Source organism: Macaca fascicularis, chromosome 4, assembly GCF_037993035.2.
Source record: "Macaca fascicularis isolate 582-1 chromosome 4, T2T-MFA8v1.1".
Classification (NCBI taxonomy): domain Eukaryota; kingdom Metazoa; phylum Chordata; class Mammalia; order Primates; family Cercopithecidae; genus Macaca; species Macaca fascicularis.
This window is the reverse complement of record NC_088378.1, coordinates 57,711,706-57,737,707: the sequence shown is the minus strand read 5'-3', so window position 1 is coordinate 57,737,707 and position 26,002 is coordinate 57,711,706. Positions and strand designations below refer to the sequence as shown.

General features: G+C 43.2%; 1 protein-coding gene across 3 annotated transcripts; it reads left to right on the top strand.

The window, feature by feature from the left end:
- Nucleotides 1–1,830: 1,830 nt before the first annotated feature.
- On the top strand, nucleotides 1,831–25,219 carry NUP43 (nucleoporin 43). Of its 3 annotated transcripts, none has more exons than XM_005552099.4 (8): nucleotides 1,831–1,984; nucleotides 2,301–2,423; nucleotides 4,644–4,721; nucleotides 5,775–5,955; nucleotides 10,162–10,297; nucleotides 12,244–12,395; nucleotides 15,791–15,913; nucleotides 20,068–25,219. In XM_005552099.4, the coding sequence occupies exons 1-8, from the start codon at nucleotides 1,865–1,867 to the stop codon at nucleotides 20,295–20,297; spliced, it is 1,143 nt and encodes a 380-aa protein (XP_005552156.3). In that variant the 5' UTR covers nucleotides 1,831–1,864; the 3' UTR covers nucleotides 20,298–25,219. The 3 variants fall into 3 exon arrangements, with proteins under 3 accessions (XP_005552156.3, XP_045247314.2, XP_005552157.3); XM_045391379.3 differs by lacking the exon at nucleotides 20,068–25,219 and adding an exon at nucleotides 18,148–18,385; XM_005552100.5 differs by lacking the exon at nucleotides 20,068–25,219 and adding an exon at nucleotides 18,054–18,320.
- Nucleotides 25,220–26,002: the final 783 nt, after the last annotated feature.

Genomic DNA, 26,002 nt, shown 5'->3' with positions numbered 1-26,002 from the left:
GCCCAGCCAAAACAGTGTTCTTTACTTCAATATTAAACATGAATAAATTGTTGATTTGGGACTGTAACCCACTTAATATTTTCCATTTCATCTTTTCTACAGTTTCTTGATGATCTTCCATTTGGTGAAAAGAAAAAAGTCAAATCCTTGATAGGAACCTGATAACTCTAAAGCTGAGCCAGACGGATTGCATTTACATGCAGTGCTTCCCTAAACTGTCCCTGTGAAGTAGGACTACCAATATCACATAAAAACAACAATAGCATAATGGCCCTTTTTAAAGAAACAACCAACATACAGTTATGAATACCTGTAGTATTAAAGAGGTTCATTTTTTAGATAAGTCATACCTCTTGTATTCAGTAGGATTTACATTCTTTTTTTATTCTTTTTTTTTTGAGACGGAGTCTAATTCTGTCGCCCAGGCTAGAGTGCAGTGGCTGGATCTCAGCTCACTGCAAGCTCCGCCTCCCGGGTTCACGCCATTCTCCTGCCTCAGCCTCCCGAGTAGCTGGGACTACAGGCGCCCGCCACCTCGCCCGGCTAGTTTTTTGTATTTTTTTAGTAGAGACGGAGTTTCACCGGGTTAGCCAGGATGGTCTCCATCTCCTGACCTCATGATCCGCCCGTCTCGGCCTCCCAAAATGCTGGGATTACAGGCTTGAGCCACCGCGCCCGGCCGGATTTACATTCTAATTAGGGAGGAATATGCATCTTAAGAAAACTAACGATAGAATATATCCAAAATATATGTAATAGTGGCCTAGATATCAAATGCAAGCTCACGCCTGTAATCCCAGCACTTTGGGAGGACAAGGCAGGCGGATCACCTGAGGTCAGGAGTTCGAGACCAGCCTGGCCAATATGGTAAAATCCCGTCTCTACCAAAAAAAAAAAAAAATAGCCAGGCATGGTGACACGCACCTGTAGTCCCAGCTACCCTGGAAGCTGAGGTGAGAGAATCACTTTAATCTGGGAGGCGGAGGTTGCAGTGAGCTGAGATTGTGCCACTGCACTTCAACCTGGGCCACAGAGTGAGACCCTGTCTTCAAAAAGAAAAAAAGCGATGTTGATTTAGATCAACATTGGCTGGGGGCATCAGGAAATGGTTAAGGAAAGAACAGATCCTTGAAGGATAGGCAGGATTCTGAGGAGTAAAGAGGAAGGGAAGAATATTATAGGTGTAACCAAAAGCACAGAAGGAACCTAGAAAACTGATTCCTGGGCTATTGACAATAGATATCACAAACCTCATTCTTAATCATGCACATAATTAAATTGACCAAAGCTAGGCAATTGGCATCAAAACTAAAACTGGAGTCTTTCAGAATTCTAACTCCAGGCTCTGACAGTGTGTATTAACTTTCAAGCAAAGTATTTGTTTGGGGGACAAGAGGGAGAGGTTTAGGATAGTAGGTTGGCACTGTATTCGAGGTACTTCCATGAGTATTTAAGGATTTTTGAATTGTTTTCTATGCGCAGTGACCTGCAACTGCTTAGGTGTGGTTTCAAGGTGGTTTCTACTGTATTGATTTTGTTCTATTTTTGCTCTTAAATTTTACACTGCACAATTATTGAACACAAGAAAATACTGATATTTTAGATTAGGAGCAAGTCCTACTGCTCAAAGGCCAAAGCGCTCTTGCCTTTGCTCAGAGTCGCTCTAGGAGATGGGCCTCTCGGTCTAGGTTCTCCCAGTTTGTATACTGACCGTGCCCACACTGGCTACCGAAGAGAATTGACTCTCTGCAGCCACCGTCTCCCTCCTAAAGTCCCATCCAATCAGGGTTCCGCGGGAAGAGGCGGGGCTGAGAGGCGCGCGTTGTGCTTGCTTTTTGCAGTGCCTGCTGCGGCTGCTTTCGGCATGGAGGAAATTTATGCGAAGTTTGTGTCTCAGAAAATCAGCAAAACCCGCTGGCGACCGCTGCCTCCCGGAAGTTTGCAAACCGCGGAGACGTTTGCTACCGGATCTTGGGACAATGAGGTATCCCTGCTGATAGGGACGAGCCCCTGCCTCTTCCCTCCCTCCGGTTGAGCTGACCCCTGGCCGCGCGCGCGCCAACTCCCACCTTCTGGTTTTTCTCGCACTTCTAGGTCCCTCGGACCCTGTCTCAGGCGCGGTTGCGCCATAGCTCAGAACCCGTGATGGTGTGCCTGAGCCTCATATCTCGTTACGTTTTAAACTCACCATACTATTTGTCTGAGATGTTTTGGAGCAAGCTTTCTGGACGGAAGCGCAACTTTTATTTTCCGATAGTTGACGTTTATGTCATCTCAAGACAAAACTCTTTGTTTTACAGGAAAATTATGTTTCACTGTGGTCTATTGGAGATTTTGGAAACTTGGACTCTGATGGAGGGTTTGAAGGAGACCATCAATTATTGTGTGATATCAGACACCATGGTGATGTCATGGATTTACAGGTAAATCTGTGTAGCATCCAAAAGCTAACTTTGAAAGTCCTGAGTAATACATTTAAACAAGCAGAGCATCATAAAGGTTGTCTTGTATCACCCCTCATTTACAAAAAACTGAGTGCTCTGTAAGTTATGATTTGGCCGACATCATTTAGCCATTTAGTGGCAGAAAAAGGACTGGGAAAGGGGATGTAGATTTAATCATACTTTTTTATTTATTGACCGTCGACTATGTGCTAAGTACCGTTTGGGGAGCTTTACAAAAATTAATTATTATTGGTTGCCGGTATATCAAGTATTGTTACTTTGTTTTACTAATGAGAAAATTGAGACTAACATATCTTAAGCATGTACTATGTGACAGATACTGTGCAGGGGGATTAACATCATTTTGTTTTTTGAATTCTCATGACAACTCCCTAAGCAGAGATTAGTGCTCCCGTTTTAAAGATTTACCACGATTTAGTGAACTTAACTTGGCCAAAGTCTCAAAACCAGTAGTGAGTGGTGGGGATGAAATTGAGCTTTCTTTTTTTCTTTTTTTTTTTTTTTGAGGTGAAGTCTCACTCTGTCTCCCCGGCTGGAGTACAGTGGCATGATCTCGGCTCACTACAGCCTCCACTTCCCGGATTCAAGCGATTCTCCTGCCTCAGCCTCCCAGGTAGCTGGGACTACAGGCACAGGCCACCACACCCGGCTAATTGTTTGTATTTTTAGTAGAGACGGGGTTTCACCATATTAACCAGGATGGTCTTGAACTCCTGATCTCGGCCTCCCAAAGTGCTGGGATTGCAGGAGTGAGCCACTGTGCCTGGCCGAAATTAAGTTTTCAAATCCTGGTGTGGAGAGCCCCTGCATTTTATTCTATAGAAAGCTACCTAGCCCTGGTGTACGCCTGTAATCCTAGCTACTCGGGAAGCTGAGGCAGGAGAATTGCTTGAACCTGGGCGCAGAGGTTACAGTAAGCTGAGTGCACGCCAGTCTGGGCAACAAGAGCGAAACACTGTCCCAAAAAAAAAAAAGAAAGAAAAAGAGACAGAGAGAAGAAAGAGAAGAAAGCTATCTAGCCCTAGGAAAGATCTTTTTTTTTTTTTTTTTTTGAGACGGAGTCTCACACTGTCACCTGAGCTGGAGTGCAGTGGCACGATCTCAGCTCACTGCAACCTCTGCCTCCTGGGTTCATGCAGTTCTTCTGCCTCAGCGTTGAGTAACTGGGACAACAGGCATATGCCTCCATGCCTGGCTAATTTTTGTGTTTTTAGTAGAGATGGGGTTTCACTATGTTGGCCAGGCTGGTCTTGAACTCCTGACCTCGTGGTTCACCCGGCTTGGCCTCCTGAAGTGCTAGGATTACAGGCGTGAGCCACCATGCCAGGACAATATTTTTCCTTTCTTTTTTTCTTTTTTTTTTTTTTTGAGATGGAGTCTTGCTCTGTCGCCCAAGCTGGAGTGGTGCAGTGGCACTATCTCGGCTCACTGCAACCCTGCCTTCTGGGTTCAAGCGATTCTTCTGCCTCAGCCTGCTGAGTAGCTGGGAGTACAGGCACCTGCCACCACGCCCAGCTAATTTTTGTGTTTTTAGTAGAGACGGGGTTTCAACATATTGGCCAGGCTGGTCTCAAACTCCTGGCCTCGTGATCTGCCTGCTTCAGCCTCCCAAAGTGCTGGGATTACAGGCATGAGCCACCGCGCCTGGCTTTTCTTTTTAAAAATTTTTATTCTGTTTTTGAAACTGAGTCTTGCTCTGTCAACCAGGCCGGAATGCAGGGGCTCGATCTTGGCTCGCTGCAAGCTCCGCTTCCCCACAACCCCGACTCATTTTTGTATTTTCGTAGAGACGAGGTCTCGCCACATTGCCCAGGGTGGTCTTGAACTCCTGAACTCAAGCGATCTGTCCGCCTAGGCCTCTCAAAGTGCTGGGATTACAGGCGTGAGCCACCGCACCCAGCCAGGAATGGTATTTTTCTAACGTTTTATTGTGTTGGTCTCAAATTAAATCAATGGCGGGTAAATGTGTCTAGGAAAAAAATACTGTTTATTCATGAAAATGCTTTGTATGGCAGTTTGGACTTTCAGCTCCATTAACACATGTTATTTGCTTAGCACTCATAGGCTCTTTGCTTTTTAAAATTGTTATCATTTGCTACTAATTGAGTTAAATAAATGAATAGATTTCCTCCCTGCTAGTATTTCTGAGTCTTTAACAAGCAGAAATTTTCTCTTTAGTTTTTTGACCAGGAAAGAATTGTCACTGCTTCATCAACAGGATGTGTAACAGTTTTCCTTCACCATCCGAATAACCAGGTAAAGAACTTCAGTTTGAAAAGTGATTTTTTTTTTTTTTTGGAGATGGAGTTCTGCTCTTTTTGCCCAGGCACTGGAGTGCAATGGCACAATCTCGGCTCATCACAAGCTCCGCCTTCCAGCTTCAAGTGATTCTCCTGCCTCAGCCTCCCAAGTAGCTGGGATTACAGGCATGTGACACCATGCCCGGCTAATTTTATATTTTTCGTAGAGACGGGGTTTCTCCATGTTGGTCAGGCTGATCTCGAACTCCTGACCTCAGGTGATCAGCCCTCTTCACCCTCCCAAAGTGCTGGGATTATAGGCATAAGCCACTGCTCCCGGCCAAAGGTAACGTTTCTAATAGACATGCCTAGTAAATATAAGACCCAGTTCGTGTTAAAGGTTTTTTGAGTCATTTAGAAAAAGCTACAGAGATTAATATTTTTTTAATTAATTAATTTATTTATTTTGAGACAGAGTCTCTCTCTGTCGCCCAGGCTGGAGTGCAGTGGCACGATCTCTGCTCACTGCAGCCTGCACCTCCCTGGTTCAAGCAATTCTCCCACCTTAGCTTCCCAAGTAGCTGGGATTACAGGTGTGTGCCACCATACCTGGCTAATTTTTGTATTTTTAGTAGAGATGGGATTTCACCATATTGACCAGGCTGGTCTCGAACTCCTGACCTCAGATGATCTGCCTGCCTTGGCCTCCCAAAGTGCTAGGATTACAGGCATGAGCCACAGCCATGGGCCAGAGATTTATATTTTAGATGTAGGTTAATTTCCATAAGAATACAAAGAGTTGCTTTTGAACATCCAACTGCTTGATCCCTAAAAGTCATTACTGTAGTTTGAGATAAATGTGGGGCATTATTAAACAGTATTTCTTTTGAATCTAATTCTATGTATACAGAACTTTGATGCAAGTAGTTTCTAGATTTCATTATTCTAAAGGAAAAAAGATTTATTCTTGTAGAAGGATGTGAGTCAGAATTTAAAGATACTCTTGTTGGTAAGAAGTGCTAGTTCCTTAGTACTTTTCTTTAATAGTATCCTCATTTCTGATGCCTAGACTCTGTCAGTCAACCAGCAGTGGACTACAGCTCACTACCACGCAGGCCCTGGCAGTCCTTCCTATAGCAGTGCACCATGTACAGGTGTTGTGTGCAATAACCCAGAAATCGTTACAGTTGGAGAGGATGGTCGAATAAATCTCTTCAGAGCTGATCACAAGGAAGCTGTAAGAACCATAGGTAAGAAAAATCCCAGCCTGGCCAACATGGCAAAACCTTGTCTCTATTAAAAATACAAAAGTTAGGCTGGGTGTGGTGGCTCACCCTGGCAATCGCAGCACTTTGGGAGGCGGATCACCTGAGGTTGGGAGTCCAAGACCAGCCTGACCAACATGGAGAAACACTCTCTCTATTAAAAATACAAAATTAGCCGGGAATGGTGGCACATGCCTGTAATCCCAGCTACTTGGGAGGCTGAGGCAGGAGAATCACTTGAACCCGGGAGGCAGAGGTTGCAGTGAGCAGATTGTGACATTGCACTCCAGCCTGGGCAATAAGAGTGAAACTCTGTCTCAAAAAAAAAAAAAAAGAAAAGAAAAGTGAGCCAGGCATGGTGGCGCATGCTTGTAATCCCAGCTACTCAGGAGGCTGAGGCGGGAGAATCACTTGAACCTGAGAGGCGGAGGTTGCGGTGAGCTGTGATGGCACTCTACTCCCACCTGGGTGACAGAGGGAGACTCCATCTCAAAAAAAGAAAAATCATTGTATTCCTTTCATTCATCACAGAGTAATTGAGTGCTTACCATATACTAAGTAAACACTGCCAGGCATGATGGCTCATGCCTGTTACCCCAGCACTTTGGGAGGCCAAGGCAGGCGGATCACAAGGTCGAGAGATTGTGATCATCCTGGCCAACATCGTGAAAGTCTGTCTCTACTAAACATAACAAAAATTAGCTGGGTGTGGTGGCATGCGCCTGTAGTCCCAGCTACTCAGGAGGCTGAGGCAGAAGAAGCGCTTGAACCTGGGAGGTAGAGGTTGCAGTGAGCCAAGATTACACCACTGCACGCTAGCCTGGCGACGAAGCAAGACTCCATCTCAAAAATAAAAGTAAACACAATGAGCCGGGCGCGGTGGCTCACGCCTGTAATCACAATACTTTGGGAGGCCGAGGCGGGCGGATCACAAGATCAGGAGATTGAGACTATCCTGGCTAACATGATGAAACCCCGTCTCTACTAAAAATACAAAAAATTAGCCTGGCATAGTGTCGACAGTTGTCTGTAGTCCCAGCTACTCTGGAGGCTGAGGCAGGAGAATGGCATGAACCTAGGAGGCAGAGCTTGCAGTGAATCGAGATCGCACCACTGCACTCCAGCCTGGGCGACAGAGCGAGACCCCGTCTCAAAAAAAAAAGTAAACACAATGTTAAGTGATTGAGGGATATAAAAATATATGGCTGGTAGCAGTGGCTCATGCCTATAATCCCAGCACATTAGGAAACCAAGGCAAGCAGATCATTTGAGGCCAAGAGTTTGAGACCAGCCTGGCCAACATGGCAAAACCCTGTCTCTACTGAAAGTACAAACATTAGCTGGGCATGGTGGCACACGCCTGTAATCCCAGCTGCTTGGGAGGCTAAGTCATGAGAATTACTTGAACGTGAGAGACTGAGAGGCTGCATTGAGCCAAGATCACGCCACTGCACTCCAGCCTGGGTGACAGAGCAAGACTCAGTCTCAAAAAAATACATGTACACATGCACACACATGCACGCACGGCAGGATCCCTTTGTCAAGAGAGTAGGTTGATGAGGCCAGTACGAATGACTGACTAGAAGAAACAGAAACCATTTTTTTTTTTTTTTTGGCGAGAGGGCATTATCAGATAAAGCATCTGGGAGTAGGTAGTAATTAATAGTTTTTCTGGGTTCTAGACCATAAGTAAGACTGAAAGATGGCGTGCTAGACAAAGGGAATAGGCCAGAGGCAGGATAAAGACATTCAGAGAATGACAAAAAGTATGGTTTGACCTGACTTTAGATATCTATGTAGGAGAGATGAAAGATGAAGCAAGAGAGGGGTAAACTGGGGCCAGATTGCAGAGTCTGTAATGCAAAATCACAGAGGTTTCATCTTTTTTTTTTTTTTTTTTTTTTTTGAGACGGAGTCTTGCTCTGTCACCCAGGCTGGAGTGCAGTGGCCAGATCTCGGCTCACTGCAAGCTCCGCCTCCCGGGTTCACTCCATTCTCCTGCCTCAGCCTCCCGAGTAGCTGGGACTACAGGCACCCACCACCTCGCCCGGCTAGTTTTTTGTAATTTTTAGTAGAGACGGGGTTTCACCGTGTTAGCCAGGATGGTCTCGATCTCCTGACCTCGTGATCTGCCCGTCTCGGCCTCCCAAAGTGCGGGGATTACAGGCTTGAGCCACCGCGCCCGGCCGAGGTTTCATCTTTTAGGTAGAAAACTAAGTGTATTGGTTCTCAACTATGCTTCAGTCAGATTTCTCTGAGGCAATTTTTTAACTGTCCACCACTCTAGACCTCTTAAATCAGAATCTCTAGGAATTGAGCCCATGAATCCATTTTGTGAGTGGTTTTTTTAAGATGTAGTCTCACTCTGTCACCAAGCTGGAGTGCAGTGGCATGACCTCAGCTCACTGCAACCTCCACCTCCTGGGTTCACACGATTCTCCAGCCTCAGCCTCCCAAGTAGCTAGGACTATAGGCACACGCCACCACGCTCAGCTACTTTTTGTATTTTTAGTAGAGACGGGCTTTCAACATGTTGGCCAGGATGGTCTTGAACTCTTGACCTTGTCATTCGCCAGCCTTGGCTTCCCAAAGTGCTGGGATTACAGGCGTGAGCCGCTGTACCTGGTCTTTTGTGTTGTTTATTATGATTTTCAGTTTTGAGTTAAGTTGCATTACTTTTTTTTTTTTTTTTTTTTTTGAGACAGGGTCTTGCTCTGTCACCCAGCCTGGAGTGCGGTGGCATGATCCCAGCTCACTGCAACCTCTGCCTCCCAGGTTCAAGTGATCCTCCCACCTCAGCCTCCCAGGTGTCTGGGACTACAGATGCATACCAGCATGCCCAGCTAATTTTTGTAGAAATGAGGTTTCACCATGTTGCCCAGGCTGGTCTCAAACTCCTGGGCTCAAGTGGTCTGCCCACCTCGGCCTCCCAAAGTGCTGAGATTACAGATGTGACCCACTGCACTGGGCGACTTCACTTATTTGTTAATTAATGACCATTGCCTGGTGGCAGTGTAGAGGAGTGGCACAAACTAAAATCCATAAAGTATATGTTAAATTATGAGGCGTAAGTTCTAAACACCAGGAAATCAACAAAAAGGACCATTATGACAATCAGGAATGACTTCATGGAGAGGGCGAGAGTTGATGAGGGTGAAAATGAGTAGATTTGGGATGAGTCTGTAGAATAATAGAAGGTTAGAGTGAGCTCTGTAGGAAGCACTGGGGTTTGGCTCAATAGAATGGAAGTTCTAGGTCAGGGACTAGTGGGAAGTAAGATTGGGTTTAGAGGAGCTTGAACAACTGTCTCAGAAATGCAGGTTAACAATCTTAAGAGTTAAAAAGGAATGTATGAAAACTCAGCCTTCCATTTAGAAAACAGTTCAAGGCCAGGCCTGGTGGCTCACGCCTGTAATCCCAGCACTTTGGGAGGCTGAGGCAGGCGGATCACCTGAGCTCAGGAGTTTGAGACCAGCCTGGCCAACATGGTGAAACTCCGTCTCTACTAAAAATACAAAAATTAGCCAGGCAGGCTGGCATGTACCTGTATCCCAGCTACTACAGAGGCTGAGGCAAGAGAATCGCTTGAACCTGGGAGGCGTAAGTTGCAGTGAGCCAAGAGGGCGCCACTGCCCTCTAGCCTGAGCAACATCCATCTCAAAAAAGAGAAAGAAAACGGTAGGCCAGGCGTAGTGGCTTACGCCTGTAATCCCAGCATTTTGGGAGGCTGAGGCTGGTGGATCAGCTGAGGTCGGGAGTTCTAGACCAGCCTGACCAACTTGGAGAAACCCCATCTCTACTAAAAATACAAAATTAGCCAGGTGTGGTGGCACATGCCTGTCATCCCAGCTACTTGGGAGGCTGAGGCAGGAGAATTGCTTGAATCTGAGAGGCAGTGATTGCGGTAAGCCAAGATCACGCCATTGCACTCCAGCCTGGGCAACAAGAGTGAAACTCCGTCTCAAAAAAAAAAAAGAAACAGAAAACAGTTCAGACGTCCTGTGAGTAATATTTTTCCATCCAAAGAGAATCCATTTAAACATATACATTACCATGCATTTTTCTATAGAAATTTAAATTATAAGTTACTGGAAATTGTAATATATCAATCCATGAAAGGAGTGTGATTTAAGATTTTCTTGGAAAAAAAGGGGACTCATTAACACATACTACCATTTTTTAAATTTTTAGACAATGCAGATAGTAGTACACTCCACGCTGTAACCTTTCTTCGAACTCCTGAGATTCTTACTGTAAATTCAATTGGACAGTTGAAAATATGGGATTTCAGACAACAAGGAAATGAACCTTCTCAGATATTGTCACTGTAAGTGTTGATTTGTAATTTCAGTAATGTAATCCAAAAATTAATGTGTTAGGTTGTTTATAGCTACTGGCTTTAAGCCATATTGTATTTTAATTGCATTTTAAGAGGGAGATCCCTGATTAAAATTTGGTAGAGCAAGCATTACTTGACGGGGTTGATACTACTATGCTTCATTTAGTAATTATTTGTTATAGTGATTCAGAGCCTTTACTCTTTGAAGTTTGTATTATTTCATGGAGAACTTATTTCTGCTCTTTCAGTGATTGTTTAATGGATAAAATATACTCCAGATGTAATGATTGGGGGGAAAATATAATTCCAGATATTTTTTCTGAGCAGAAATCCCCCTTTTTAGGTGTACAACCTTCTCTCATAAGAAAATAGAATGTATCACACTGAAAAAATAGTTACATAAACTAAGCATTAAATAAGGTGATAAATCATACTTAGTATACCTGATGTATGAATTTTTAAATAATCTAATAAGTGGAAATGTGATTTGTACATCTTACCATCGGATTATCTTTCATTCCATGTCTTCAGATTGAAGTGAAAATAAATAATTGTGGCCTTGAATTATTTCCAAATTGTACTATTTAGAAATATATCTAATTTAGTTCATTTTTTTGGTATCATTAAGATTCAGCCAGGCCGGGCATGGTTGCTCATGCTTGTAATCCCAGCACTTTGGGAGGCCAAGGTGGGCGGATCACTTGAGGTCAGGAGTTCAATACCAGCCTGGCCAACATGGTGAAACCCCATCTCTACTAAAAATACAAAAACTAGCCAGGCATGGTGGCGTGTGCCTGTAGACCCAGCTACTCGGGAGGCAGAGTTGGCGGTTAACCAAGATCAAGCCATTGCATTCCAGCCTGGGCAATAAGAACAAAACTCCGTCTCAAATAAAGATTCAGCCAGTAGCTCCAGCCACTACGTTGTCACTTAGTTACCATATAAAACATGTTTCTTGACTGAGCATGGTGGCTCACGCCTGTAATCCCAACACTTTGGAAGGATTATTTGCAGTGAGAAGTTTGAGACCAGCTAGGGCAACACAGTGAGACCCCATCTCTACAAAAATTTCTTAAAATAGCCAGGCACGGTAGCATGTGCGTGTAGTCCTAGCTACTTGGGAGGCTGAGGCAAAAGGCTCTTTTGAGCCCAGGTTGCAGCAAGCTGTAGACAACACCACTGCACTCTAGCCTGGGTGACAAAACAAGACCCTGTCTTTTTTTTATTTTTTTATTTTTTGAGACAGAGTCTCACTCTGTTGCCCAGGCTGGAGTGCAGTGGCATGATCTTGGCTCACTGCAACTTCTGCCTACCAGGTTCAAGCGATTCTCATGCCTCAGCCTGCCAAGTAGCTGGCACTACAGGCATGTGTCACTATGCCTGGCTAGTTTTTGTATTTTTAGTAGAGATGGGATTTCGCCATTTTGGTCTGGTTGGTCTTGAACTCCTGTCCTCAAGTCATCCACCTGCCTTGGCCTCCCAAAATGCTGGGATTATAGACATGAGCCACTAAGCCTGGTCAAGACCCTGTCTCTTAAAAAACCAAAAAAAACAGGCTGAGTATAGTTACCAGTCAGTCATCCCAGCACTTTGGGAGGCTAAGGTGGCTAGATCACTTGAGCCTGGGAGTTTGAGACCAACCTGGGCAACAAGGAGAAACCCCATCTCTACAAAAATACAAAAAGTTAACCAGGCATGATGGTACACACATGTACTCCTAGCAACTCAGGAGGCTGAGGTGAGAGGATCACCTGAGCCCAGGGAGTTTGAGTCTTCAGTGAGCAATGATCGCAGCACTGCACTCCAGCCTGGGTGAAGCCTTGTCTCAAAACAAACAAGCAACAACAACAACCAAAAAAAACGTGTTTCCTGTGTTACACAAAGATAAATTATACTTTATTTGATTTTGATGTCATTGTTATCTCCCACAAAAGGACTGGTGACCGAGTGCCACTCCACTGTGTTGATAGACATCCCAACCAACAGCATGTTGTAGCTACTGGTGGCCAAGATGGAATGTTGAGTATTTGGGATGTTAGACAGGGTACTATGCCTGTGTCTCTGCTGAAGGCTCATGAAGCTGAAAGTAAGTATTGTGGAGATACAAAAAGTTTGTATTGGGTGAGTTATATGACATATAATAAGCACCTTTCCATAATGATACATGTGGATCATTTTACATTGTAGCTTTTAATGACTGAATTGTGTAAATTTAAATAATTATCTAATTTCTTTTTACTTGACATTTGCGTTCTTTAACTTTTTTTTTTTTTTTTTTTGGAAATGGAGTTTCACCCTTGTTGCCCAGGCTGGAGTGCAGTGACGCTATCTCGGCTCACCACAACCTCCGCGTCCCGAGTTCAAGTGATTCTCTTGCCTCAGCCTCCCAAGTAGCTGGGATTACAGGCATATACCACCACACCCGGCTAATTTTATATTTTTAGTAGACACTGAGTTTCTCCATGTTGGTCAGGCTGGTCTTGAACTCCTGTCCTCAGGTGATCTGCCCGCCTCAGCCTCCCAAAGTGCTGGGATTACAGGCATGAGCCACCATGCCCGGCTTTTTAAAAGACAGGGTCTGGCTCTGTCGCCCAGGCTGGAGTGCAGTGGTGCAGTCACGGCTCACTACAGCCTTGACTTCCAGGGCTCAGGTGATCCTCCTGCATTAGCCTCCCAAGTAAATAGGACTATAGGTGTGTGTCACCACGCCTAGCTGATTTCTTGTTGTTGTTTGTTTTTTTGTAGATAATGGGGTTTCACTTTATTGCCCAGGCTGGTCTCAAACTCCTGGGCTCAAGTGATCCTCAGGAAATGCTGAGTTTACAGGTATGAGTTATGAGCCACCACACCAGCCACAGGTTTCATTCTTATATCCAAAACTGTAGTGGAATCCTTAGATATTTATCTGTATGTACTTTTTTTGAGACAGGGTCTCTGTTGCCTAGGCCGGAGTGCAGTAGTGGTGTGATCATAGCTCATTGCAGCCTCGAACTCCTGGACTTACACAATTCTCCCAAAGTGCTAGGATTGCAGGCATGAGCCATTATTCCCATGCCCAGCCTTATGTACTTATTTTCTTAGTATAATTTTTTAGAAGTAGAATTGCTAGGCCAGACCTTTTGCATAATGCACTGACAGATTTTTCTACACAAAAATAATACCAGTTTAAGCCAGGCACATTGGCACTTGCCTGTAGTTCCAGCTACTCAGGAGCATGAAGTGGGAAGATTGCTTGAGCCCGAGAGTTTAGGCCAGCTTAAGCAACATAACCTCTTTAAAAAGTTAGTAATACTAGTTTAAGGCAGGTGGGTGACATGCACTAGCTTCTTGGGAGGCTGAGGCAGGAGGATTGCTTGAGTCCGGGAATTCAAGGCTGCAGTGCATTATGATTGCACCTCTGCACTCTAGCCTGGACAATATAGTGAGACTTCGCTCCCCGAAGAAAAGTAATAAAAATCATACCATTTTATATGCCATAGTGAAGTGTGCCAGAATGCCCTTTTCCCATGCAAATGCAGGCTCTTTGTCATATTTGCTAATAAATGTGCTCCTCAATTTATTGTTGCATCATTTTTTTAACATGAATGATAGATTTATAAGCTTTTTTTTTTTTTTCTTTTGATTCTGGTGGAGATGATTTAGCTGAGTAGCTGAGGCTACATGCATGTACCACTACACCTGGCTAATTTTTTATTTTTTGTAGAGACAGGGTCTCACTATGTTGCCCAGGCTGGAGTGCAGTGTCGTGGTACCTCACTTAAGCCTTAACCTCCTGGGGTCAAGTGATCCTCTTGCCTTGCCCTTCTGAGTAGCTGGGACTATAGATATGTGCCACTACACCTAGCTAATTTTTTTTATTGTTAGATTTCTATAGAAATTATGATTCCATAAAAGATTTTGAGGAAATGAGGAAGACTGGTATCTTTCAGAATTGAATGTGATTTTGGAATATATAGAATTTCTTTGGGGCTGAGCGTGGTAGTTCATGTCTATAATTCTAGCACTTTGGGAGTCCTAGGCAAGCAGATCGCTTGAGCTCAGGAGTTTGAGACCAGCCTGGGCAACATGGAGAAACCCTGTCTCTGTTAAAAATACAAAAATTAGCCAGGTATGGTGATGCATGCCTGTAGTCCTAGCTACTGGGGAGGCTGAGATAGGCGGATTGTTTAAGCCTGGAAGGTCAAGGCTGTAGTGAGCCATGACCATGCCAAAAATAAAAAGCCCTCCATCTGAAACTGGATCCAAATTCTTGGAACATTTCCAAATTTTGGTTTGCTAGAAGTCAGTTGCTATTTCTCTGATAAAGGCCAGAAGTATTCAGAATCTTGGCATTAACCAATATTGGATATTGCCTCTTAGAAATTCATTTTTGTATTTATATTAGGGTCTTTCTCAGGTTTTCCAATAATATAATCTTCATATGTTAATGACACCGGAATTGAAAAATAAGACAACTTACCAATTAAAAAAAAACTTTTCCGTAAAAAACAGACATTCCTAGCTGGGCACACACCTGTAATCCCAGCACTTTGGGAGGCTGAGGCAGGAGGATTGCTTGAGGCCAGGAGTAGAAGACCAAGGTAGACAACATAGCAAAATACTGTCTCTGTTTTTAAAATTTTAAAAAAAGCTTTTCATAAAGTAATAGGGTTAAATGTTTTAGCAATTCTTTTCTTTTCTTTTTTTTCTTTTTTTTTTTTTTGAGATGTAGTTTTGCTCTTTTTGCCCAGGCTGGAGTGCAATGGCACAATCTCGGCTCACTGCAACCTCACCTCCCGGGTTTAAGCGATTCTCCTACCTCAGCCTCCCAAGTAGCTGGGATTACAGGCACCTGCCACCACATCGGGCTAATTTTTTGTATTTTTGGTAGAGATGGGGTTTCACCATGTTGGTCAGCTGGTCTCGAACTCCAGACCTCAGGTGATCCACCCACCTTGGCCTCCCAAAGTGTTGGGATTACAGGCATGAGCCACCGTGCCCAGCTACTATTTTCATTTATTTCCTTGCCCAGTACACAAATTTATTTGGCTTCTTTTTCCTTTTTTTTTTTCTCAGTCTCACTTTGTCACCGAGGCTGGAGTGCAGTGGTGCAAGCTCGCGCAACCTCCGCCTCCCAGGTTCAAGTGATTTTCCTATCTCAGCCTCCTAAGTAGCTGGGACTACAAGCATGCACCACCACGCCTGGCTAACTTTTGTATTTTTAGTAGAGATGGTATTTCACCATGTTGCCCAGGCTGGTCTTGACCTTAGCTGATCCACCCGCCTTAGCCTCCCAAAGTGTTCTTTTTCCTTTCTACATGTTATAGGCATTGGAAAGTTATGTTATGTCTTTAATTCTGAAACCTTTAATTTTTATGATAGACTTGAGGCTTGAAGGTATGCGATGGAGGATAATGGAAGATGGTGCCTAGAGATGGGGGTTTAATGTTGTTTGTTCAGCGAATCTGCACAGGAATGAGCTTCTTGATTCTTGTCTCTTAGTGTGGGAAGTTCACTTTCACCCATCCAACCCAGATCATCTATTTACCTGCTCTGAAGATGGATCCCTCTGGCACTGGGATGCTTCCACAGATATACCTGAAAAGTCATCACTCTTTCACCAAGGTACAACTTTTTAATGAATACTCTTACGTGTAATCTCTCTCTTTTTTTTTTTTTTTTAAAAGACAGAGTCTCACTCTGTCACCCAGGCTGGAATGCAGTGGCACGATCTCAGTTCACTGCAGTCTCTGCCTCCGGGGTTCAAGTGATTCTTGTGCCTCAGCCTCTCGAGCAGCGGGGACTACAGTCATGCACCACCATGCCTGGCTAATTTTTTTGTATTTTTAGTACAGATGGGGTTTCACCATGTTGGCCAGGCTGGTCTCGAACTCCTGATCTCAAATGATCCGCCTGCCTCAGCCTCCCAAAATGCTGGGATTACAGGAGTGAGCCACCATGTTTGGCCTTTTTCTTTTCTTTTTTTTTTTTTTTTTGGATACAGAGTCTTAGTCACCCAGGCTGGAGTGCTGGAGTGCAATGGTGCAGTCTTGGCTCAGTGCAACCTCTGCCTGTCGGGTTCAAGCTTTTCTTGTGCCTCAGCTTCCCTAGTAGCTGGGATTACAGGTGTGTGCCACCACACCTGGCTAATTTTTTTGTATTTTTAGTAGAGATGGGGTTTTGCCGTGTTGGCCAGGCTGGTTTCGAACTCCTGGCCTTAAGTGATCTGCCACCTCAGCCTCCCCAAAATGCTGGGATTACAGGCGTGAGCCACTGTGCCCAGCCTGTTATGTGTAATTTTATCGTACTTTAATTTTGTTTGTTTTGTTTTGTTTTGTTTGAGACAGGGTCTCACTCTGACATGCAGGCTGGACTGCAGTGGCATGGTCACAGCTTGCTACATCCTCGCCCTCCTGGACTTAAGCAATCCTCCTGCCCCAGCCTCCCAAGTAGCTGAGAGCAGAGGTTCTTGCCACCACAACCAGCTAATTAAAAAAAAATTTTTTTGTACAGACGAGCTCTCACTATTCTGCCCAGGCGTGTCTTGAACTCCTGAGCTCAAGTGATCCTCCTGCCTGGGCCTCCCGAGGTGCTGCTGTTATAAGCATGAGCTGCTGTACCCAGCCTTGTTATACTTTTAAATACCAAATTAGACATCCTTGTAGTTTTTACTTAATGGCAAAACATTTTTATTCTCTTGCCTCAGAGTAAATTTGAGTATCACAGGGCTTGAAATCTGACTGTCAAGTTACTTACTACTGTATGGCTGATGGCTAGAAATGCTGTAAGCTGGCTCACTTGAGACAGCCAAGGTTCTTCTTTGCGAGTGCCATTGACCTAGACCCTCATGCCATAGCACAGACACAGGCAAATCTTTTATATTGCATTGCCAAGTTTGTGTGAATGGCAAGAAAAAAGTTGATATTTGATGTAACTGAGGGTACTGGTTTTTTCTCAAGTTGTGCCGGGTGTGGTGGCTCATGCCTGTAATCCCAACACTTTGGGAGGCCGAGGCGGGTGGGTCATCTGAGGTTGAGAGTTCGAGACCAACCTGACCAACATGGAGAAACCTCATCTCTACTAAAAATACAAAATTAGCCTGGTGTGGTGGCGCATACCTGTAATCCCAGCTACTCAGGAGGCTGAGGCAGAAGAATCACTTTTACCCGGGAGATGGATGTTGCAGTGAGCCGAGATCGTACCATTGCACTCCAGCCTGGATAGCAAGAGTAAAACTCCGTCTCAAAAAAAAAAAAAAAAGAAAAGGGCCTGCTTTTCCTCATTATAGTCAGTGGTAGGTTATGGTCAGCCAAAAACCATTCTCTTGTTGTAATCAAGGGTTTGTAGGTTTTTGCATTTTCCAAGTTTCCTGTTTTTGAGGGTTTGTCTGTGGTTCCATAGTTCTTTTGCTTATTCATTCATTCAGAAATATTTACTGAATGCCTATCATGTAGGCATTCTTCTAGGTGTTAGGGCATATAACAGTGAGCAGAACGAAATGTCAACACGCATAGAGCAAATATTCTAGTAGACAGTTAAAAAATAGATAATGTATCAATAAGAGTCCAATCAGAATGTCAGAAACTACCTTTGATGTAGAGGGAATTGGTCTCACATGTGTTAGAAGGGCTGGGAAAACAAAAGGTAATAGGAGAGGGGTTGAGAGAACAAATAGGAAAAAAGGGAGCACCCAGAAATAATAATTGTTAGTACCCCTGCTACTGCATTGTTGAAAATGCTGTAAAAGTTTGTTCTGAATCAGCAGAAAAGGCGCTCCCTCAACCAGGCTGGAACTACCACCAGTGTTGTTGCTAGAAACCTGGAGCAGGAAGGAGCTGCTTCTCCCCTCTGTCTTCCAGTCACTCACCATGAATACCTGCTATTGGCAAGGCCCATCTGGATGGCAGATGCCAAAGAGCCTGGAAAGTGGAGTTTGCTGACTTCCACCCCCTACAGTATATAGCAGAGCACAGAAAAGTGGAAAGGAGACCGAAAAGAAAAAGGAGGCCGGGCGCAGTGGCTAACGCCTGTAATCCCAACAATTTGGGAGGCCAAGGTGGGCAGATCACCTGAGGCCAGGAGTTCGAGACCAGCCTGGTCCAACGTGGTGAAACCCTGTCTCTACTAAAAATACAAAAATTAGCTGGGCGTGGTGGTGGATGCCTGTAATCCCAGCTACTTGGGAGGCTGAGGCCGGTGAATCGCTTGAATCTTGGAGTTAGACGTTGCAGTGAGCCAAGATCGTGCCACTGCACTCCAGCCTGGGCAACAGAGTGAGACTCTGTCTCAAAAAAAAATAAAAGAAAAAGGAAAATAATGTGGCCAAATACACTGCTAATTACCATGAAGAAGAATACACAAGAGTAGGTGGAAAAACAATAAAGACAGGGGTGACGGGAGCTACTCTAGTTAGAGAGTCGTAAGAAGAAGCCACTTGGCAGAAGGAACATTTGAGCAGAGACTTAAGAGAAGTGAAGGTGTAAGTGACATGAAAGCATTCTAGGCAGAGGAAACAGCAAATGCTGAGGACCTGAGACAGGCAGAGTACAGCAAAGACACCAAGGTTGTAGCTCAGCCAGCAGGGTAGAGTGGTGGGAGATAGGGACTGGTGGCTGAGGAGCCCTGGGACTTTGTAACCCATGATAAGGACTTTATGGGAGAGCGGGGAGAAAAGTAGAAACAAGGAGATGAGGAAGGAGTCTTATCACAGTGGCTTGAATAATGTGTTAATCTTTACAGTATGCAAGAGCAATGTAAAATGTAGGGGCAGTAAAAGATAAAAACTAAGGGGAAAATATTCTAAAAATTCTCCAGAAAAATTCTGGAGTGAAGAGCATGTGTGGAGCATGCATGTATGTCTATGCTAACTTCATCTACAGAGAAACAAACAGTTTCATCTAAGGATTAACTAAGTATGTACTTGGTTTTTACTTCCTTCCTCCCCTAACCGCACAGTCTTGAACTTGCAAATTTACTTTTAAGGAACCTTGGTTAGACTGGAAATAAAACTTTATTCTGTGTCTACTATTGCAAGGCACAGTATTAGACACTGTGAAAAAGTAAAACAGATGTAAAATATGCATCCTGCTCTTAAGACGTTCTTAGTCATGGACAGAGGCATGGAAAGTTCAATTAGGATATAAGAATTGTTATAAAGTAGTAAATTAATGGTACATACAAGTGCTGAGGGTTCCAGGAAAGAGAAAAATGTGAAGTAGAGGTTGTCTTCAAAGTTTTCTTAGAAAAGGAAGTTCAGCCATATTTTAAAGGATCAGCAAGATTTTAAATGTACTAATCTTTCAGCTTCAAGACATAAGGACTTGGCACAGAGCACTTAGCACAGAACCTGGTGCATAGTAGGTACTCAGTCATTTGTTGAGTGAATTAAATTTGTACTTATTTGATATTAAACCAAGTTGAGAGGAAAGTAAGTTGGAAATAATGTCTTTCTTTATTCAACTTGTCTGCTGGCCATTTTGCTACGTTTCTGAGACTTTCCGTTAAAAGATGAACAGAAAGACAGTGAGTTGAAATCATCTGCTTTGCCTGAAGATGTCAAGTTTGGTATCCAGAGTATCCCATGGAAATTTCAATATTTAATATCACTGAATAAGCCTTTGGTCAAAAGTGGTGATATATAATAATGGAATTATTAGCCTATTATTCTGAGAATTAAACACATTGATATCATCACCTTTCTAAATACCAGTAGAAGTTTGGATGTTTACTAATATAAAAATCATCTTGAAAGATTTCTTCCTTTTCTTTTTTTCTCCCAGGAGGAAGAAGCAGTACTTTTTTGTCTCATAGCATTAGTAACCAAGCTAACGTTCACCAGTCTGTCATTAGCTCCTGGCTCAGCACTGATCCTGCAAAAGACCGAATTGAAATCACAAGCTTGCTTCCCAGTAGGTCTCTGTCTGTGAACAGTTTAGATGTTTTAGGTCCTTGTCTTGTTTGTGGAACCGACGCAGAAGCAATTTATGTTACTAGACATCTTTTTTCATAGAAGTACTGTAATTATAAGATTTCAGATAGAACATACAATTAGCCCTTTGAAATCCAACTTCTGTGCAAAATTTTATTATCAGAAAATGCAAGATTTGCAGGGGAAACATCAGTAAACTACCATTAATGTCAATGCCCAGTTTTGGCTTTTGTTAGCCTGACACTCCCACACAGTTGTAGGATCCGGTAGATGACTGATGGCAAAATATTGTGAACATGTGGAAGAAAATCAGTGGGATTCCGGTGCTGATGAATAGGTTACCTTCAGAGTATTATTGACAGCTCATGGAACTAGTTCTTTATTTTTGATGCTGTGGGAATTAACACATCAGTAGTGGTTATGGGAATCACCAACAGGTTCCTACAGTTTTTATCAGTAGTATGTGGAGTATATGCCTTCCTAGTGGCAGTTGCCAATGTTAACGATTATTCTTTTTATTGCAAGTATTTCCTGTGATCCTTCCACACTTTATTTCCTTAATAATAATAATAATAAACTTTTTCAGAAAGAATTGAGTAGAGCAAAAATGACAAAGATGTATAGCTGTGTTCGATTTTTTTTCTTCCTTTTTTTTTTTTTTTTTTTTGAGGCAGAGTCTTGCTCTGCTGCAGTGCAATGGTGCGATTTCGGCTCACTGCAACCTCCGCCTCCTTCCAGGTTCAAGCGATTCTCCTGCCTCAGCCTCCTGAGTAGCTGGAACTACAGGGGTGCACCACCACGCCCAGCTAATTTTTGTATTTTTAATAGAGACAGAGTTTCACCATGTTGGCCAGGATGGTCTCGATCTCTTGACCTCATCATGATCCACCCGCCTCGACCTCCCAAAGTGCTGGGATTACAGGTGTGAGCCATTGTGCCCATGCTGAAATTTTTTTAAGGTGAAAATGTTTTGACAAGTTCCTTTTTCAGAATAGGTTTTTGAGCAGAACTCTTTCAGCTCCTTAGACCCAACTTTATTTTTGTTGAAAAGGAAAAGATACAACATTTTTCCTAAGGAATTTAGCTTTTGTTTAGCTTCACAGCATAGTTGAAAGTTGCCAGACTGAACATTGTGCAATAAAGTAGAATTCTATATTGATAAGCGAACTGATTTCCAAACTAGAATTTGATAGATAAAAGTATTAATCAAATGATGATATGATCAGAGTAAAGAATTTTGCCATTTTAAGTCTTTTGTTTTAGCCACTTGTAGTCTTACCAACCATCTTTATCCTTGTCTGCAGGGATAATAATAACCTAATGTAGTGTTTTAAGATAATTTAATGATACTATCTTTCCAAAGTTTGTTAGATTTTAAATGTATTATTGAGCTGAGACCTTAATGACAAATCACTGCTATAAGACAATTGAAGTGTTCTTTAACTTTGTAATTCCAATAATCATAGTTAGGGAATTATGGTAAGGTTTTGCTTTTCTGTCCTATAAATATATATATTTTTTGAGACGGGGTTCTGCTCTTGTTGCTGAGGCTGGAGTGAAATGGCACGATCTCAGCTCACTGCAACCTCCGTCTCTTAGGTTCAAGCAGTTCTCCTGCCTCAGCCTTCCGAGTAGCTGGGATTACAGGCATGTGCTGCCACGCCCTGATAATTTTTTTTTTTTTTTTTTTTTTTTTGAGATGAAGTTTTGGTCTTTTACCCAGGCTGGAGTGCAGAGGCGCTACTCTCGGCTCACTGCAACGTCCACCTTCTGGTTTCAAGTGATTCTCCTGCCTCAGCCTCCGGAGTAGCTAGAATTACTTACAGGTGCTCATCACCACGCCCAGCTAATTTTTGTATTTTTAGTAGAGACAGGGTTTCACTGTGTTGGCCAGGCTGGTTTTGAACTCCTGCCCTCGTGATCCACCTGCCTCAGCCTCCCAAAATGCTGAGATTACAGGCGTGAGCCACCGCTTCTGGCTGATTTTTGTATTAATAGTAGAGACAGGGTTTCACCATGTTGGCCAGGGCTGGTCTCGAACTCCTGACCATGGGTAATCAGCCCGCCTTGGCCTCCAAAAGTGCTGGGATTACAGGCATGAGCCCCACTGCACCCTACCTATTTGCAATTCTTTTAATGCCACTTTACCTCAGGGGTTTTGGATTTTTGATCTGTCTATAGTAGTATTGCTGGGACTAATGTTTTAAAGAATTTTTGTTACTACTAAATAATTACAGAAAAAGCAAAGTCAAAAGAAAATTTTAAGTACTTAGAATTTCAAGCACACAGTATTCTTTTCATATCCGTTTCTATCCATCAATGTATATAATTTTTTAATAAAATGAAATATACATACTATCTTTGTGGATGCACATTCCCTAGCAGTAAACACATTTTTTTCTATTATCGTTTTGAACTGCTACATAATATTCTAAGGTATAGGTGTGTGTACCATAATTTATTTCAGTTGGTTGCCTATTATTATTTCATGTTTCCAGCTTCTCACTATTATGATTAGTGCTATAATGCCTATTTGATTTAATTTGCATTTCTTTTAAAACTTGGCTTTTATTCTTGGTGGTTTTTTATTTTTTATTTTTTTTTATTTTTAGACGGAGTCTCGCTCTGTAACCAGACTGGAGTGCAGTGGTGTGGTCTCAACTCACTGCAACCTCCACCTCCCGGGTTTGAGCGATTCTCCTGCCTCAGCCTCCCGAGTAGCTGGGATTACAGGCATGCGCCACAACATCCGGCTAATTTTTTGTATTTTTAGTAGAGAAGGGGTTTCACTATGTTAGCCAGCCTGGTCTCGAACTCCTTACCTCAGGTGATCCACCCACCTCAGCCTCCCAAAGTGCTGGGATTACAGGCATGAGCCACTGTGCCAGCCAAATCATTTGATTTCTTTCTTAATACTTTCTGTCCCCTGGCATCATGCTGTCCTGTCCTAGGTTTATATAAATGTTAACCTGTAATTCCTTTTATTTTGTGGCTTTGTATTTTGCATGTAATGATTGCATTTGGAATGTAATTATTTAATGTGTCTGAAGTTTTTTTCTTTTTATTATGGATAATTCCAAACATATGAAAAGGATGGTTTTATTAACCTGTGTACTCATTGCCCAGCTTCATCAATTAACAACACACAGCCAGTCTTACCTCTGCTGCTGTTCATTCCCCACCCCTGCTCTGGATCACTGTAAAGCAAATTCCAGATGTCATTTCAATCATAATTCTTCACTGTACATCTCTGAAGGATGAGACACACACACACACTTTTTTTGGTGGGGGGTTGGTAGGGGAGACAGGGTCTTGCTCTGTGACCCAGGCTGAAGTGCAGTGGCATGATCACAGCTTACTGCAGCCTCAACCTCCCAAGCTCAAGCAATCCTCTCACCTCAGCATCCTAAGTAGCTGGGACTACAAGTGTGTGCCACCACATCCAGCTAATTTTTTTAACTTTTTTGTAGAGATAGGGTCTCACTATATTGCCCAGGCTGGTCTTGAACTCCTAGCCTCAAGCAATCCTCCTGCCTTGGTTTTCCAAAGTGCTTGGATTACAGACCTGAACCACCGTGCCTGGCCTCTTGTCCATCCTAATATCACAAAAGTAGACAAGTAGATATTTTGTGCTTCGTGATGTAATATAAAAGGAGTAAATAACACCACCTATGAAATATTCTTGCCCAGAAGAAACTACTTGTCTTTTATTTTGTGGCATTCCAGGAGTAAGTAAAAACCATACACTTATTCAGCTCAGAGTAGGTTTTTTCCTAGCACTGAAAAGTAAACCAGATAATTTGGATAATTGCTGTTACCCTAAATATCATTTCAAGGACTGTTTTCAGCCTAGCTGTCCTTCCCCATCTCCTAGCAACAAAACTGAACCTGATTTACCTGTCTTTACAGACAGTACAGGAGACGAAAGAACATGTTAAATGACAACATATTGTCCTGTAGTTGCACTATTAAGACCACATCATGTTGTCCTGTCCACCATGCCCAGCTAATTTTGTATTTTTAGTAGAGATGGGTTTCTCCATGTTGGTCAGGCTGGTCTCGAACTCTTGACCTCAGATGATCCGCCTGCCTTGGCCTCCCAAAGTGCTAGGATTACAGGCGCGAGCCACTGAGTATTTGTAACCATAAGAGAAAGTATATTTTAACAGCGTTACATTTCATGCCAGTTGACAAGTTCTGCCAATTTTAATACGAAACTAAGCTTTATGTAATATAATACCATAATTTATGAATTTGTTCATTGTCACTGCCTTTATTCATGAAACCATCAAATAGAGTGTCTTTCAAGGGTTGCAGGATCTTAGAGGTAGAAAGTACCTTGGTGATAATCTCCAGCCTAAATTTCATCATCCCTTCTACGGTATTCCCAACAAAGTATCATCAAACCTATACTTAAAAACATATGGTGGCCAGGCACCGTGGCTCACACTTGTAATGCTAGCACTTTGGGAGGCAGAGGTGGGTGGAGCACCTGAGGTCAGGAGTTCGAGATCAGCCTGGCCAACATGGCGAAACCCCGTCTCTACTAAAAATGCAAAAAAAAAAATTAACCGAGTGTGGTGGCAGGCATCTATAATCCCAGCTACTCGGGAGGCTGAGGCCGGAGAATTGCTTGAACCCGGGAGGCAGAAGTTGCAGTGACCCAAGATCGTGCACTTCACTCCAGCCTGGGCAAAAGAGCAAAACTCCGTCTCAAAAAATATACATACATATGGTGATAAAGTTTCCCATTTCCCAATGCAGCTTCACATTTGAACAACTCTAATTGATACAGCTTTATGGCAGGGTTTTAGCGTGTGAGTGGGATCCAAAACACTCAATCCTGTAAAAGGGTACAGTCCTGTTGTACATTAACACACTGATGATGTGAGCCTATGAGATGAGCCAATTACCAATTATGTTATATTCGAATCTGCTTTGTGTTGGGATACTTTAATGTAGGGTTTCAGTAAATAAATGAATTTTCATATACTGAACTGAAATTTGCTTTCATCTGTCTTATCTCAGGAGCCACACACACAAAATTCCTCTCATCACATATTCAAATATTCAAAATTGATTATAGTCTCTCCAGTGAAGGTTTCCTTCTCACTCTTTCTTGCCATTTTTGGCTAAATCCTTCTTATCCTTCAAGACTCCTTCTAGTTGTCATTTTCTCCAGACAGCTTTTACTGGCCTCCAGCAATCCGGACTAAATTGCACTCTGCTTCAAAGGCCCACTGTGCAGAACTTAAATTGTGCGCAAAGCAGTGTGTTAAGAAGCCTGTCTCCCCCTACTGGGCCACAAGATCAAGAACAGGGACCATGTGTTAGTGTAACAGTGTTTAACAGTGTCTGAATCATAGTAAGCAATGAGTCACTGTTAATTGACCTAGTTTTCACAATCTTGTTTTCCCTTTAAAAATTACTCCTCTTTGTCAAAGGCCTTTTTTTTTTTTTTTTTTTTTTTTGAGACTTAAGTCTTGCTCTGTCGCCCAGGCAGGAGCGCAATGCAATGATCTCAGCTCACTGCAACCTCTGCCTCCCAGGTTCAAGAAATTCTCCTGTCTCAGCCTCCCGAGTAGCAGGGATTACAGGTGTGCGACCAGCTAATTTTTTGTATTTTTAGTAGAGATGGGGTAGAGACGGGGTTTCACCATGTTGGCCAGGCTGGTCTTGAACTCCTGACCTCAAGTGAACTACCCTCTTCAGCCTCCCAAAGTGCTGGGATTATAGGCATGAGCCACTGTGCTCGGCCAGAGGCCCTCTTTTAAGTGTGACTTCTA

Bases quoted from the DNA above. Each gene is read 5' to 3' on its own strand.
- NUP43 (XM_005552099.4), top strand. From the start codon at position 1,865: ATGGAGGAAATTTATGCGAAGTTTGTGTCTCAGAAAATCAGCAAAACC. The intron at 1,985-2,300 runs GTATCCCTGCTG...TTTGTTTTACAG, and splicing joins CCGGATCTTGGGACAATGAG to GAAAATTATGTTTCACTGTG. The intron at 15,914-20,067 runs GTACAACTTTTT...TTTTTCTCCCAG, and splicing joins GTCATCACTCTTTCACCAAG to GAGGAAGAAGCAGTACTTTT.